The 16,465-nt window shown below is 43.0% G+C and overlaps 2 protein-coding genes across 3 annotated transcripts in view; one reads left to right on the top strand and one right to left on the bottom strand.

Annotated features, from left to right (window-relative positions):
- Positions 1-682: 682 nt before the first annotated feature.
- mogat3b (monoacylglycerol O-acyltransferase 3b) lies at positions 683-15,374 on the bottom strand. The gene is made up of 8 exons (XM_070983481.1): positions 15,276-15,374; positions 2,898-2,988; positions 2,567-2,671; positions 2,105-2,175; positions 1,647-1,851; positions 1,341-1,515; positions 1,056-1,240; positions 683-976 (listed from the first exon to the last, which is right to left on the bottom strand). The coding sequence occupies exons 1-8, from the start codon at positions 15,372-15,374 to the stop codon at positions 822-824; spliced, it is 1,086 nt and encodes a 361-aa protein (XP_070839582.1). The 3' UTR covers positions 683-821.
- LOC139344240 (neuronal tyrosine-phosphorylated phosphoinositide-3-kinase adapter 1) overlaps positions 5,591-16,465 on the top strand; it is a 31,216-nt gene continuing 20,341 nt past the window's right edge. Inside the window, exons 1-2 of one of the 2 annotated variants that reach the window (XM_070982203.1) lie at positions 5,628-6,166; positions 6,969-7,064. The gene's annotated coding sequence lies outside the window, so the exon portion shown is untranslated. Of the gene's footprint in view, positions 6,167-6,968; positions 7,065-16,465 lie in introns of both variants that reach the window. The other variant, XM_070982202.1, reaches the window with a different exon arrangement.

The following is a 16,465-nucleotide window of genomic DNA, read 5'->3' as shown; positions in this document are numbered from 1 at the left end:
ACAAGATACTGCTGAAGAGATTTGTCCCAAACACCTCATCGTATCCGTCTGTGGTCAGGTCTGCTTCAACATCAGCATCAAACTGTGATAATGTTTCAAACTCTGATATTTTTTGGAGAATTGCATTTTGTTCATAGATTGAAAGCAGTCCTTTTTTTTTTTTTTGAGTTAATTTCCTCTTTTGACAGGATACCATGATGTGTTTTTGTGCAGATGTTGAAGAATGGTTGCCCTCTGCTGGGTAAACCATTGAATTACATGTGCATGTCTGCTGGCCTTTTCATTGGTCACATCTGCTGACTAGAGCTCTGCAGAAGCCTTGCAGTGGTCCAAAAATTACTTAATATTATTTTCATTAAAAATAACTAACACCATGTACAAATACTCCCATTACCAGTCAAATGTAAATGCTCTCATTGTGATTTGGCCCTAATCATATCTGTAAATCACAGGTACCACAGCGTACTCTCATTCCTATTACGATCTCATTTGCAAAGTTCATGAAAGTGTAAACATGCAAACACATTTTGACAAAGCAGTCAAATTTAATTCAAACGCTGTCTTTTCATCACATCTCTAGAAATATACAGATCCTGATGTGATGTCATTGTTGAAAATACAGCGTACCAAGACGATGTTTTATCTGCTCTGCGAACATTCTCGCATAATGTCACAGCTTAATTATTTAAGGCACATATTCATGTTAAATAAATTCAAATATGGTTAGAGCTTACAGTGTGAATGACAAAACCAACAGGGTTGAAACCCCATTAAAAGCAGTAAAGAAACACAGCTGCACAGTTCATGTGGAGGAGAAGTGTCTAAATGATCCGAAGCTTGTGACTTTCAGCGAGTCCACAGCTGACCTTGTTTTCATGGAATAACTTGGACAGGCCCTCCATGTAAAGTCTGTGATAGTGGTCCACCTCCTCCTCAGTAGGTGTGTCACGCTTTGGCACGGAGATTGGACTTCCCACTGGAAGATGCACAGTGTTAGAATAAAATGGGCTTAGTGCAGCAGGTTAGGCTTGTACACAGAATAATGGAATACTCACCAACAGTGGTGATTGGAGTCCTGTAGGGTATGAATAACATGCGCTCACCAACAAATAGACACGGGGCGAAACCCATAATCTTTTTGAACAGGTCCTGTAATCTCCGGCCCAGACCACCTTCTGAGAAAATTACCTGCCGAAAGAGCTCATTCTCCCCAAATGAGTAAACAGGCACCAGATCAGCCCTGTGGAAGATCATCAGAGGTTATGTCGGTGTGTCCAGTGGTGGGCTGCTGGCCACATTGAAACCCACCGATAACTGTTATTTCCTTTGTGTATTCTCACCCAAACTCAAGGGCCACCCTGACAAACCCCTTTCTCTGCCTGACAACCACTGTGTTCTCTCCTGGAGAGGATGCCAGAGACTCAGCAGCGCCCCCTATCACAATCACCACTGCATTACCCTTGCCACTCTGTGAGAGGATGTGGGAAATGCTTGGTTTGCTGACTGGCAGAAGACCTGATCAGACAAAGTAGACGACAACAACTATTCAGTTCAACTGACTGAGGCAGTGGTTTTGTTTGAAGGTGGGAACAGGAAGGTTGAAGTGTTAGATGTGGTTAATGTCAATGGATGTTTTAAGTGAATACCTGCACTCATTAGGTAATCCCTATAGAATGGTATCCAGAAAAGTCCTGCCAGTGTTGCCAGGGTGGGCTGCACCCCAGGAAACAACTCAGTGAAGCCACAGCTTTCTGTGCCGAAGCAGGTAAAAGCTCCAGCACTCATGATACCATGCGGGTGACAACCCAAGATGTAGTTCTTTTTTGGATTCAGCTCGGCTGTCTTCACCAACTGAGCAAGAAAATTGACACAAGGCGATGGAGTTGTTGATCAGTCTCTGCTGTTAACCATAAAAACCAATCCCACTTTGTACTGTATATCATTGAAGGAGAGATTAAAAAAAAACAACACTTAAATGTGAACTGGGAGGAAAAAACACATTAAATCACTGTCACATCCATATGTTCAAACCAAATTTCATCAAATCAGAGGGAGACGACACCAAATTCAATGCAGGTGTTAAAAAATACAAAGTGGAACTTACTTTAAGTGGAAAAAAATCCCTGAGGTGCTCCCATACCCTCCACTTCCTCACCCACATTAGCCTCCTGCCCCCTGATGGAGACATTAGACACTACACACTAACTGTATACAGTATGCATTATATACTCATTGTTGCAGTGCAATGTTTTTGCATATTACACATCTAATCTTAGGCAGGTTTTGAGTATGCACTGTGCTCATACAGGAAAGGTGACAAAATAGAGTAACAGCAGTCATTATATGCACTAATAAACCCTTGAGTGTGCTGCTGGGCACTATTCTCCCACAATGCAATTCATCATTCACTGTACACACTGACTTCATTAAAATAAACTCCTATGTCACTCCTCCAGTGTGAACACACTACAGAACCTGCTTATAATAAATATCCATGTAGTTTAGATGCACAGTGTATATGTACAGGATTGTTGTCAAGGATATTGAATGATGTCATTCACTTTACCTCTTTCAGGGGTTTGCCAGTCCATCACCAGCCATATGAAGTACAGAGTGGGGAGCAACCACAGCGAGGTAAACATAAGATACACCGTCAAGATAATACAAGTCACTCCTGTGGAGGGATGTGTATTGTGCCATGTTGGACAATACGAGATGAAGAAGAGATGTCTTAAATTAGCCCAGATGTCAGTGCATACAGGGGCATTTACGGATGCAGCGAGGAGCTTGAGAATAAACAGGTGAACGAATGTGGCTTCAGCAAAAATCAGCATTATATATACTCTTGTGTCATGTTCATGATGCTGAGATGAATGATGAGTGCCATGGGATCTTACCTGCGAGGAGAAAGGTTAGCACCCATTGCAGAACACTTAATGTCTCTATAAACTCCTTCGTCTGAGTTTTTTCTGTGGTCATTCCTGCAAACTGGAAGCCATACCATTAAATTTTAGCAATCAAGAAATTCTTTAAACTCCATAGGTATATATGTTACATACTTTAGCCTGTAAAAATGGCTAAAGTTGCGTTATCCTTTATCTGAGGTGACGGCATTTAGAGTCAATGTCTTCTATGATAGAAGTCACGATCTGTTTGTGATCTTAATCTTCCTTTCGGGAAGTCACTGACTTGAAAACTTGCAAGGTATGCAGCAGCAGTCTGATGAGCAAGCCGACAGGCAAACCGAGACAGCAGGATTTTCAAGTTTGCACCAAGCTTGTGCTACACCTTTGGCTAAAAGTCATAAAAACAACCTATAACAGTTCCAATGCTGAGCATAAAACATAATACTTTACCTTATTCGAGTTTATTCCAGACTAAATTTGAATGGATGTCAGTTCACCAGTTCAGGTAAAGCGCAGAATGCAGGACGCACTTTGACCGGATCATATAAAGCTGCTGATAACAAATCCACTCCCCCAATACTTTGGCACACAAGCAAGCAGAGTCAGAGTCAGAGACAGACAAAGTTTTATAGTTACTTTGTGTGGTGGACCTGTGTAGTGTCCTCTTGAGGACATGCCATGACGTCATGATCGGATCATGTGTGGTGTGTCTCTTTTGCTTTTGATCACTCTGGTGTCCATTAAGGACACATGTCACTCTGTTCGGCTGCTTTTATTCAGCTTGAAGTGATCTGGAACAACATAACAGCCACGGCCCTGTTGTTTTCCTCTAGTGTTGGGTGTCTAAAGTGTAAAATGCAAAAAGTAGACTTCCCTATTTAGCTCCCAACGATCTCTCACAAACCTTCCTTTTTTATTTTTTCCCATAAGCTGTTTTAGCTGTGCTGATACCATACATGCTGTACTTTCATGAGGACTAAGTGTGAGTCAGACTTTCTCTTCTTACCAGAAATACTTAAACAGAAATATCTGTCTTGCTCACTGATACAGCTCGTCCAGTTTGATATGCTTTCTCTGTGTTAAGCTGCATGGAGCTCAGCACTTCCTGCACATCTTTCACAAAGCAAACCGTGCTGTAAGTGAATGCATTCTGCAGCCTGAACCAGAGGAAGGACAGGACTCACTTGGACACTTACTGAGATTAATATTTAGCCCTGTGCTTGTCTTGTGCTAGTCAGAGAGTCTTCTGTGAAAAGGTTTTGTTTTGTTAAAGGCCCTGCACACCTGCACAGGTGTTTTCAGCTACTGTGTCTGGTTAGCTCTCCAGTCAGGTTCAGTTTGGGTGGAGCTTTGCTGAGAGCTGTGAAACTAGTGAAAGCACCTTTGTGGTTGGACTATGGGTGTGTGTACTTCAACATTTAATCTCACATGAGTCTTAGTATGCAGAGGTGCTGCCAAAGCCTCATGGGGGATCTATTTGTTTACTAACAAAACAACTTGAAAATGAAATGTCATCAGCTGTGACTTTAGTAAATTCTGATTTATTTTAGAACATGGAGACAGTTCCCTTGGGAAAACACACTGTGATAATTAGGCTGGTGTTAGAGACTGGACTATGGCCATTTATACCCTACAGCTTTAATAGTAAATAATCGCAGTAAACATTGTTCGGCAACACTAAACATCCTGGTATGGACTGTCCATTAGCGATTATGTATTACACATCCCTGAGTGGCTGCTCTCACCAGGTGGGATATTTGGGTCCAGTGTTCGAGCTTTTGGATCCAGCTGCTCCAGACACCTCTGCAGTGCCACAGACTGTATGAGGATTCACTGATCTGCTGTAAATCCCTCTGAGCAGTCTGTGGAGAAATATTCACGTGGACTTTGGATGCAGCAGTTGCACTTTGAGCTGTACCTGTGGCAGCGACGGTCCAAAGATTCCTCTGATAGTACCCTCACCCATATAATCTCCCACAGACTTCTGGGGGCGTGTCAGCCTCACACAGACCATGTGTTGGCTAGTTGGTCATGTGACCCTCCCCCCCCCCCCTCCCCCCCCCCACACACACACACCGAAAAAACACCACATTTGCATGCTTATGTATAGTTACAATTATCTGCACACCTCAATAGAAACGAAAACACATCATGTAAGACTGCTTTCCTTTACATAGACTCATCAGTGTCCTTTTCTCGATAAGATCCCATTTTATTTCTTCCCTTTGGCTGTAATTGGAATGACTGGTCATCCAGACACAGTCCAGACAAAATGTCATACCAGTATTCCTCCGACGGCTTAGCCTACTTTATGTCTCTGCTACTCATGGCTTTATTTCGAGCGCATTTTATACTTAATAGTATTTTATCCCCTATTACATCACCATAACCCTGCTTTAATATTCTCATATATGACATGTTTTGCTTTGTTTGTGTCTATCCAGCTATTGTTGATGCACAAATGTAGTTTATTAAAGTTGGAAAGAAAAAAAAAATCCCTCTACTTTATCCAGAAACCATCTGGATGTATAATGAGTCTGCAGCTGAATCTAATGCTAAATATGAGTCGTAAAGGGAAATTTCATTTCGGGGCCGATAAGAGCAAGAAGACAGGAGCCTCGGACTCAAAGCCACGTCGGATGCCCCCCCTCCCGCTAAAAACAACCGCTGCTCTGCTGTCAGGAAGTACTCTATGAATATTAATATGGATGCAAACACACCGCGAGGATGCCCAGCGCGTGAACCACCACAGCGCGCCGATATCTGCGCATTTTTCTGTTGACGTTTTTTTTTTTTTTCCCCCTGTTCATGCCTCAAACGAAAGCAGTTTTTTTCCCGTGGAGGTCGCGTAGGAGGCTTTTTTTTTAAACACACAAGGATGGCGTTTTACCTGAGCGTTTGCAGAGGAACATTTTGTAACGTCGCATTGAATTGCATCACGGTTTTCAATCAGGTCTCACGCCGGCCAGGCTACGCCGAGCCTCGGTAGTACAGTGCGCTGTTTATTATAAAAATGGAAGACCTTTCACGTCAAGAAAAGGCGTCATCCCGGTGATATGCGTCTGAATAACTGATTTTTCATTTCCACGTCAATTGACACATCTGGGGAGAGCGGTTTTTTCCTTCCCTCCTGTCTACCAAGACAGCTGTGTCATCAACAACCGGCGTGGTGTTGTTGTTGTCTGATTTTTACGAGCCTGGGCAACTGGATATCGGCATAGTCTGCCTCTGCGCCAGCCATAGGCTACCCGGTTACTAAGGTAGGTTTCGCACCTTCATCAGCCTAATATTATGTTTTGCTCCATAAATCACCGCATCAGTTGCTGACATCATCTAGCCTATATAACCAGCTGTCATGGTCAAAACGCATAGGCTGCCTAATTAGCAGCAGAAAAATACGATGCTGTATTGCGGAGGAGACGTCGGGCCTGATGGCATTTTACGCGTAAATTTCAAGAAATGCGAGGTTGACAGTTGAGCCGCCGCGCGTCCACAAGCCAAATTATTCAACCTTGAAGCCTCGCAGCCCGCGACGCTGAATTTCAGGCCTGGGTTTTAGCCCCAAAACACAAAAGAGATGGAAAGATATGGCAGGACCGCCTCGCAGCGGAGCCCACAGCCCGTGTTTAAGTTCAGTCGTGACAAGACCTTATAAATATTTCACCCAAAAACAAGCCTCCATCAGCTGACTGGTGATGCTGGAGCATGCACGCGCTCATCAGATACCTACACCACGGCAGCGTCAGCGTTAGGAGCCTCGTTCTGCAAGGCCGTGATGGAAAACATCTGCATGTTTACGGATAAGGGGTTGTATGGTGTGTGTGTGTGTGTGTGTGTGTGTGTGTGTGTGTGTGTGTGTGTGTGTGTGTGTGTGTGTGTGTGTGTGTGTGTGTGTGTGTGTGTCTTTGAATGGGCGGTAGTTACTCTCTGTGTGCGCGCAGCCAGGTGAGGATGTGTTGGCGCGTCTTTGAGGTGCGGGAGAGGCAGGCGTCTGGATGAGGGGAGCGAGTTCATCAGATGTGTGTGTGTGTGTGTGTGTGTGTGTGTCTATGTGTTTTAAAGGAAAACCCACCAGATTATACCCAATAAACTGCCGCAGTATCCCACCTTAGATCCTTTATGAGAGTCGAGGAGTTGTGAATCCAACGTGAAATTAAGGTTAGTCAACAGTATTTTTTCCTTGCCCCCCCCCCCCATCGTTTTTTCTCCGGGCGTGACAGCCACTCAAAACCAGCATCACTCACACTGAGAGCTTTCTTCTTCACCTCTCCACCACATGCTCTAAGACATTTCAATAAACAGTAGTATTCAGGCTGCTAAAATGAAAGCGTTTGGTCCAGCTGTGTCTTCAGCCGACTGGCTTTAATGTCTGCTCCAATATTACCTGGAAGAATCAGGGAAGGCTGTTGGCAGGAAATGTCCTATCAATACTGAGTGGACATTTTATTTTGACAGAGGCATTCATGTCAGTTAGCTGGCTCTCTGTTACAAAACAAATACAGCATGAGCATGTAAGCCGATATCACAAATCCTGCTGAATATTCCAGGCTTTCCTATTTGAACCTAGAAAAAATGTGATGATTTGTCTGTAGGGATGATTCACCGCCATGGCTCTTCACTCTCTGCCCAAAATTGAACTGAAATATAGAATGAAACTAATTGCCAGCCTGTCTCGATTGACCTTGGCGCTGAATAAGACAAAAGCCCTCCTATACGTGGCTTGTTGCTTAGGCTAACAGATGCAGATAAACAGGATCTGATATGTGACTGTCTCTTGCGCTGTTTGGTTTGTGTTGGTACAGATAGAGGAGAGCAGGGATGGGTGAGAGCAGCTGCGACTTTGGGGTCATTGAGTGCAGGCTGTGAGCCACACATACTGTGCAGCGTGTCTTGAATGCAGAAGAAAAGCAGGGCTCACATGAGCTTTCGCTAACTGCCGTCACTCACCTGGTGATCCCAAATTCAGTTCAGAAATGGGATTAAGTTGGGAAACAGCAGCTCAATGAGGCAGTTGGTGCTGTGCAGTGTGGGAATAAATGACATACGTTTGATTGGCAACCTTTAGTCCTTGAGGATTTATCCTGCTAAACCAGAATGTACCCACAGAATTTCTGTAACTACAGAATTTGGTTAGGACTTAATGTTATTGGCCAGAGCTTGCTGTTGTGATGTATTGGCGGATAGAATAAAAAGTGACCAGTGTCTTCAGTAAAGGAGAAAGGATTCTGACCATATTTGAGCTTTTCTCCAGGAAGCGGATGATTCAGTTGCTCTGACCGGCAGTGATGAGAAATTCATTTTGCAAGATTGAATACGCAAATATACCGAGAGTGCGAGGGAAGGCCCACACAGGGCCACGGAGGAGAGGGACTGATGGATGTGCGACAGACGTGGCAGATGCTGACATTTTAAGCCCATTGCTTTACTCGAGTGGATACCCCTGTCTGGACGAGCAGCAATGGATTTTTGCTTTTTTTCATGGATTTCCAGGAGCCCCCAAACAGGTTGTTTCCTCAGAGTTTGAGCCGCAGCAGGTCAATAGGTTGGTAAAAGTAATAGAAATGGCCACTACTGGCCAGTCGTGCAGGTATTTCTAAATCAATATCACTGTAGACACGTTCAGCTGGCTTTAGTGTGCATTGTTATTTCTTTCTTCTTTTTTTTTTTTTTTTAAAAAGGGAGAGCATGTGCTTCCTCCATCTGTGCTTTCACCATCTTGGTTCTCTCAGCTCTGTCAGAGACAGCATCAGAAATAACGGAGGACGACTGTTGAGAAACTCTGCTTCTGGCTTTTGTGGATGTTGGGTTTACATCCGGCCTGTAGTCACCACAGTGGAGACATTTCAGGTTAATTTGGTCTGAAAGGTAATTTGCTTTGTTTACTATGAGTAGAAAAGATGAGCTCAGAGGCGGTTAAAGTTTGTCCCTTGTGGCTCTGGATTGAATCTTGCCACAGTTTCCCCTCCCATCACTCTGTTTTACTTCCCCACTGTACTTTCACGCTGAGTAAATAACACTCTAGTAAAAGTGATTGAACGGCCCACAAGAGCTGAAGGGATTAGTCGCTTAATCGATTTGTTGATTGACAGAAAAATAATCAGGAACTATTTTGATAATTGCATAACAGTTTCAGTCATTTTTCAAGCAAAAATAGTGAAGAAAATGCAGCATATTGTCATGTTCTAGTTACCCAAATGGGAGAATTTGCTGCTTTTCTTTGGCATGTATAAGAGTAAACTGAATAACTTATGTTGTTTTGTGTGTTTAGATCTGTGCTGTGATGGGAAACCTTAAGTTTGCATTATTGCTCTTCATGTGTGTGGAGGTTGGACGATATCTTGGAATCGTATATAATTAAGGAGGCTGGGTAAGTGCTTTGACTCTTTGAAAAGAGCAAGCTGGGTTATGTATTGATGAAGTGGCAGACGTCTTTGAGGGGTGGCACTTTATTTTATCTTGTAATTAAATTTCCTTGTAAACAAAACATATAACTTTCCTAATTTTTAGAAAGAGAGTTAATAAAGCTGATTTATGTTTTGGTTTCAAACAGCTGAGAATATTTCATTCAAAGGTTGAAAAGGGCTAATTCAGTTTTTTTTTTTTTTTTTTCCACTACTCTTCCACAATATTGGCAGCCTTGCAAGAGACACATTACAGAAAACTGGTGAAAATGACAAAGCAGAGGCAGATAAATCCTGACACTCCCTTCCTGGTAAAACTCCTGCCCCCAGTTTGCATTGGTGACATCAGTATGACATCATCAGGGTTGTTTCTCAGACTTGTCAGAGCTCCTTAGAGAGCTACAGATGACACTTTTTGGTAGAACCCCCCTTTAATCTTAAACTCTGCCTAATGTGGGTCAAGTTGATTTAATGACCTAAACTACCTTTTCTGTATTGTGTTTGCTTTCTATATTAACATGAATTCATCAGAATGACGTGCTGTTGAATCCAGTTATCCACAATTTGGTTTGTTCAATTTCAAATCACTATCACATCCCCGGTTCCCACCAGCTTCAGCAGTAATCCCTGCGTTCCTTACGGATCAAATCAACTTTTTCATGCACTTGAGTCTGTCACAGTGTTGAGTTATAAATAGGTCGAAAGGTGTGAAGGTTCTCTCTGGTGGCTTCTTGATTAAAGGGCACGCCATTTAGCAGCAATGTCGTGGGTACAAATCCTGTCTTGGACATTGGTAGCTGTCATCCCCCTTCTCTTCCATCTTTCCTGGCTCTTTACTCGCAGACTGTCCAGCAAAGAGGGGTATTGAATCCCATTAGACTTTTTCAGCTGTGCCTCCCACTCTGAATTCCCTCTGTCTAAATAGATAGCATAAAGGCATACAGATTGCCTGCTCTCCTGTGGAAATGGTTGTCATTTTTGTCTGATAGCTTTCTTTTTTTTATGTGATGCACGGGGGGCAGAGCCTGAAGAAAAAGAAAAATCACGGCAGAATTGAAATGGACTCATATCCACTGCAGCCACTGAGGGACGAGGAGATTACTGTGCTCTACAAATGACCGCTGACTTCTTGGTGCTTTATTTGGGAGCTCCCTCTACAGCCACGTTGCTGGATGTCGGTTGGCCGGGTGCTCCTCACTTCAAAAGGTCATACATGCGTGTCCCTTGTCTGACTGGAGGATGTCTGGGATGTTTCTGGCCAAATTAACCAGCCGAAATTCAAATTAAATGCTCCCTTTAAATGCTTTCTCTCTGGACTGTAAGCATCTTACAGCATCCAGTCTTCATTGCAGTGTGTAGTCAAGAGTAATGATGTGTGGTAATGATTTCCTTGAGGCAACTCATCTTTGTTCATTTCCCTTCTGTTTTCTTCTCATTAAACCTTTCAAAGCCATTTGCATGGTACCACGCAAAATAAATAAAGTTAGGAGCCAACAGTTACTCCTCTCTTGTTGGCACAGAGGTCCCAGTCTCAAGCCATGTTAATCGCTTTTTATCTGTATCTATGCTGTGTGTTCCACGTGGATGAACATGCAATATGGGACAGAAGGCAAAAATGTTAACATATGTTTGTGTGCCGTTTATGTTTTTGTCTTTTCTCAAGAAGCCTGTAGCGAAGTCATTTCAGCGTCATTATGGGAGGACAATCATTTCTAAGATTTTGAATTACCAGAGGAGCACATTGTAGCTTTATTTTGAGTTATACATGTTTAGGCATGCATAGATGGACCAATGTGGTCCAGAATATTGTGCTAATGACCCTATTCTCATTAATGTGCAGCAGTTATGCCAGAGACCTTCAAAGGACCTTGAAAAATCATTAGAAGGCAGTAGTGTGGTATTTTTCTGCCAGCTGTGTGTCACAAACAGTGAGAAATATTTGATGTTCCACAAACACAGTTGTCTTAACATGTCACTGTGTCATCTGAACACACGGGTCTGAGACTGATGTGGCGCATAACGGGTGTAGAAGTATCTCGCAGTGCTAATTCATTGTCTGTGACGTACCTAAAGGTCACTGCAAACCAGCAGAAACTCAGGGTTCAGCAACAGAGTGTGAAATAGGTGAGTGTACACAGCGACTTCAGAAATGCAAATCTGAATGCAGGATAACTTAAGTATGTGTTGTAAATGTCAGAGCAATCTTCATTTGTACTGAGAAGAATCCCAGCTGCTTGGCTAGGTGGCAGAAACAGGAGCACATTTTACTCACTGACCTGATATACAGAGATGTTGAAGGCTTAAAAAGCTCATGAGGGAGCCAAAACTAATGCAGCTCATGTAGATCAGAAGGCAATTTTAAAGTCTTTATAGCATCGTCTGGAGGCCCATCTATCCAATTTCTGTTTAGCAATTACTTTAATTGCAATTTTTTACAACCCTGATTCCAAAAAAGCAGGCATGCTGTGTAAAACATCGTTTATTAATTTCCTTTATACAATCATGTGTTCACAAAGCGGTGAACCTCGCTCCATCCTTGCTTGTGATTGACTGAGCCTTTCCACGATGCCCCTTTCATCCCCAATCATGATACTATCACCTGTTACCAATCAACCTGTTTACCTGTGGAATGTTCCAAACAGCTGTTTTTGGAGTGTTCCACATCTTTCCAAGTCTTTAGTTGCTCCTGTCCCAACTTGTTTGAAACATGTTGTGGCATCAAACTCAGAATAAACATATATTTTAAAAAATCAATGAATTTGCAGAGGAAAACTATTAACTATATTGTCTTTATATTGTTTTTAATTGAATCGGTTGAAAAGGATTAAGATTAGGATTTACGTTTCACACAGCGCCCCAACTTTTGAGATCAGGGTTGTAATTATTAGCTTGTAACAAGTTGCAATGTTGGTGAAATTAGGTTGAAAATCTCCCTGAAACATTTCAAAATTGCCATTTTTGTGCACAATTACTGGCAAATTAAGCCGTCTCAGAGTAACATGTAGAGACATTGGTTCATCAAAAACAATTACACGGTTGCAGCTGATTTTGCAGAGGTGAGACTGTACAAGCGTTACACTCCTGTTTCTGGATGGGAGCCGCTTGGGCCAAAGCAAGGCTCTACACTTGCCACTCACGATCATCTTGTTAAAGTCAGGGATATTTTTCCATCTGCTATTTTGGCCACGTGTCCCACCCCACCGCAGGGGTGCAATATAAGAAAACACTGCCTGAATCAGACACCCTGCAGTGCATTATCTGCTATCAGCTGCCATTTGTCCCAGTTAGTGGCTTTTCATTTCATAACTGTCAGTGCAGTGAACAGCAGGAATAACACGAGTAGGAACTGCTCAAGTGAAACCCTGAGCTGAAAACCTGCCAATCACACATGTAAGGCCAATGAACCTGTACGTTTTACCACTTCTCTTGCCTTTCAGCTTGTGGTACAGACCCTTGAAATGCTCTTAGACATGTCTAACTTACTGATTTTCAACAACTCTCAGAGGAGCCTGATAAAAAAAAAAACACCCTTTGAAAGCAGCAGTGTGGATGCTTTACCAGAAATTCACTTTGTCACACAAACTCTTTATGTTCTCAAACAAGTGCATTTTTTTACACTATCAAAATGTCCTCTTCTGAATTACTGTCATGCTGTTGAACACTGTGGGGAGCAAAATAGCCGAGCCATAAGGGACATGACTTGTTTGTAATGAGATGAATGAGTGGGTGAGCTGTGTGTGGGCATGTGTGTGTCTGTGTGCGTGTGTGTGTGCTTATCCTACGCAACCTACGCTGTGACTCGCTTATCGGGGGATTTTGAACACAAGGAGTAGGATGATTCAAATGTTGGAAGACCACTTGTGGCCTACCTGGCTTCGCTAATCACACCAACGCTGGTGCCGCACCATCTTTCAGTCAGAAGAAAGGCAGCTCAGCGAGTGCAGCAACAGGTTTATGATGTTATTATCAACACAGGACAAATCTGATGTCTTCATGTGTGTGTGTGTGCATTTCCGTTCGATTTTTCTTTCCGTAATCTGTGAGTTGATTTTGAATCGAGCTTACCCGAGTCTCCCCGTCCACTTTGCGTTCTTCAGCCTCTGCAGGCAATTTGAAAAGGTAAGGTGTGAGTCAAGTCCACTGCAAGCTGCTGTGAGGCAAATCATATGTCTAGTTTATAGTGATGTTCAGCTGATTCCTGTTTTGCTTGGGGCTAGTTGGTGAGTTTTGCTTAATTGTTGCTAAATAGTTTATGAGGTTTGTCATGTTGGGGCAGGGACAACCTATTGCGCTGCAGGCTATTATGTTTTTAGCTTTTTTTCTGCACGTGTATCAAATAAATCAAAACTGCAGAATCAGTAGTCGGTAAGCACATGTAGCTTAATCTGTCTGCTCTGGATCGTAAAACAGGCACAGCTTTGGTGCAGCCAGGTTCGACTCCGCTCGCAGAGACCATGCGTGTTGTCCACAGTCTGTGCAGAGGTTTGTCAAAGCAGATGAGACATTTCTCACTTCCATAAGAGGTAAGAACATCATGCACTGTGTAAAGATTTAGTGTTGAACATGCAGTCCTACTTAATAGTACATCACAGCAGCTGCACTTATATCTGACAGACAGTCTGGATTTTTTTTTTATGATCAGTTTTTCTCATAAATATCTAAGAAAGAAAAATGCTTTGAACTGAGCAAACTAACAGGGAGGCAGGCAATATTGCTGGGTAATCCACATCTAAAATAAGTCAGATCTCGGTTAGAGAGGGATGCTGGCTCAGTGAAGCGTGTGCAGCTGCAGAGAGGAGCTCTTCCCCTCGTGCACGAGCGTGAGCGTGGAGGTTTTTTTTCCCCCCAATTCTCACTCTTGCACTATACCTCACAGTCTGAGTTTCGACATCCAAATACAAAGAGCAAATGATAAGAGACTTTGTATATGATGTGAAAATGAAAACAGTGATTTTGCTCTTTCATCACAGCACATCCTGTGACGGGGCTTCACACACCCTGAGCATCCCAGCACATGGCTTCACTTCTTCCCTTTGCTTCTCTCCACGTGTCATTCTCAGGGCAAAGTCTGCCCTGAGTGCTTCTTTTGCCGGTGATATCTTGTCGTGTTTCCACCATATTTTGAGCCCTGTGCGACAGAACGTAAACAACACAGACTGAAAATGTGTCCACTCTTGTATAAGGGCTTGTGGATCTGGAAGCCTGCTCAGTGTTCATGTATGCTAAGTGCAGTGGGTCACCTTGGTCACTGCAGATTCCAGCAGAAGATGATGTAGGGAAGGGTGAGCCGGGGTAGGAAACAGACTGGAAGGTCGTTCACTACCTGTCTCTTTTTGACCAGAAAGCTAATGATAAGTGGTCTGTCCTTTGATTTTTTTTTCTTTCATTCACTTGATCGCAGGTTACACTCTGTAACTGCAGTCCTTCACATTTCAATCCACGCATGATCCACTCATTGTGCCGATGTTTACTTATGTAGCACATGCCGACAATAAAAGGTGCATTTGTCGGCAGAAAAGATAGAGAGGTTGAGACAAACATTGAGCATCTCTGCACATTTGTTGTGTTTCAAGGCTGTGTCCTGGTAGCACAGGGTGAGGGGGGAGGGGGGGGGGCTTTTTTGTAGGTTATTTTTGGTTGCAGTCCATGAAAAATTTAGCAGTCACTCAGTTTGTACAACACTAAGGAGGAGGAGAATCCAAAGAGCACCAAGTGTCTTGTGGATGTATATTTAAGTGAGTGTGTTTGGGTTTTTGACCTCTGATTTTTTTTCTTTTGCCTTTTACTGTGTTATTTTCTTAAAAAAACATGCCTTCAAGGTTTGATTTATTCCATGTGACCATGCTTATAAAATACTGAGGCTATTATTTGTGTTACGTCCAAAACATCAGAATGAGGTACTGAGGAAAATTCAACTAAATTCCTCTCCGCCTCTCATGTGCCTTCTATCCCTGGCCTGGAGTGATACATCAGCCTCCTCCTCCTCCTCCTCCTCCTCCTCCTCCTCCTCCTCCTCCTCCTCCTCCTCCTCCTCCTCCTCCTGTCCATTCTCATCAGCCACAGGCATTTCACTGCACAATGCAATATTGTAGAGCATTCAGCACACAACAGCAGTGCATGAAGAGAAGTTGAGGCATGCTCTGGCAGCGAGAGCCCCATATAACCCAAAGGTGAAAGTCGTGGCTTCTGGTTTAGTGATGCACAGTCAGGGAATTATTTGAATAATCTCCTTTTCCTCTAACCACAGACACACTTCAAATATATATAAATTGGACTAAATGTGCAAAAAAAAAAGAAAAGAAAAAGAAAGTCAGTTTTTTTCCCCCTCCATATATAATTCACACGATGCCTTTGAGCCTGGCAAATCATGATATCCAGCATGTCCACAATTTTTAGTAGAGCAGGCGATAATGAAGAAAACAGGACCAAAGAAGGAAGGGAGGACTCCCATTGTAATAGTTACAAACAAAAGGCAGGTCAAACCAACAGTAGCATCCGCCTGCTTTCTTGGATTGTCAGGCACTTGACGGTGTGGCGGGGGGGCAGATTTTACCTCAGCCAGGTTACTGTTTGGTGTTACCAAGGCTTATGTTGTTTAGTTTTAACTAGTGTCTACAAGCCCACAGAGCTCACATAGCTAATGCTTTAAAGGGTTTCTATCCTGCAGGTCAGCCTGGCAGAGTTCAAGCTTTTCAGAGATTTTGGTTTGAAAGCAGATATATGTTCATTCTGAAAGCAGAAATGCACTATAGCAGTCAGAGGACTGCACCGTCCTGTGTGTCTAACAGCACCAGACACCTTTAAACAGTTTACCTTCTCTTTGGGAGAAATCACATGTGGGAACGTCATGTTTTACTAAGTTGAGGTAAATGATCATTCTTCTTAAAGCTGTTCACATGGGCAGGTGCTTCTATAGACCCCAAAACAGACGAAAACACATCATAGTATGTTGACAAAATGATGTATGGGAGGAAAAGTGGAGATTCAAACAAGGAACCATGTCATTGATTTTAATTTGTTTTCTACAACTGACAGCAGCAACTTGTGTGTCCTTTAAGAGATGTAAGTCGATGTGTGGATCATGACACCACTACTGACAACAGGCGAACTCTATACTACGTTGGTGATGAAGATGAATTAGCTTTAAGTGTGCCAGTG

The sequence above is a fragment of the Chaetodon trifascialis genome, chromosome 16 (assembly GCF_039877785.1).
Source record: "Chaetodon trifascialis isolate fChaTrf1 chromosome 16, fChaTrf1.hap1, whole genome shotgun sequence".
Taxonomy (NCBI): Eukaryota; Metazoa; Chordata; class Actinopteri; order Chaetodontiformes; family Chaetodontidae; genus Chaetodon; species Chaetodon trifascialis.
The sequence above is the reverse complement of the archived record's forward strand: the minus strand, read 5'-3'. Positions and strand labels throughout refer to the sequence as shown.

Excerpts from the sequence above, each read along its gene's own strand:
- mogat3b (XM_070983481.1), bottom strand. The coding sequence starts at position 15,374 with ATGCCTGTGGCTGATGAGAATGGACAGGAGGAGGAGGAGGAGGAGGAG. Across the intron at positions 1,852-2,104 it reads GGGATTTTTTTCCACTTAAA|TTGGTGAAGACAGCCGAGCT; the intron begins GTAAGTTCCACT and ends TTTCTTGCTCAG. Across the intron at positions 1,241-1,340 it reads AGGGTGGCCCTTGAGTTTGG|GGCTGATCTGGTGCCTGTTT; the intron begins GTGAGAATACAC and ends GATCTTCCACAG.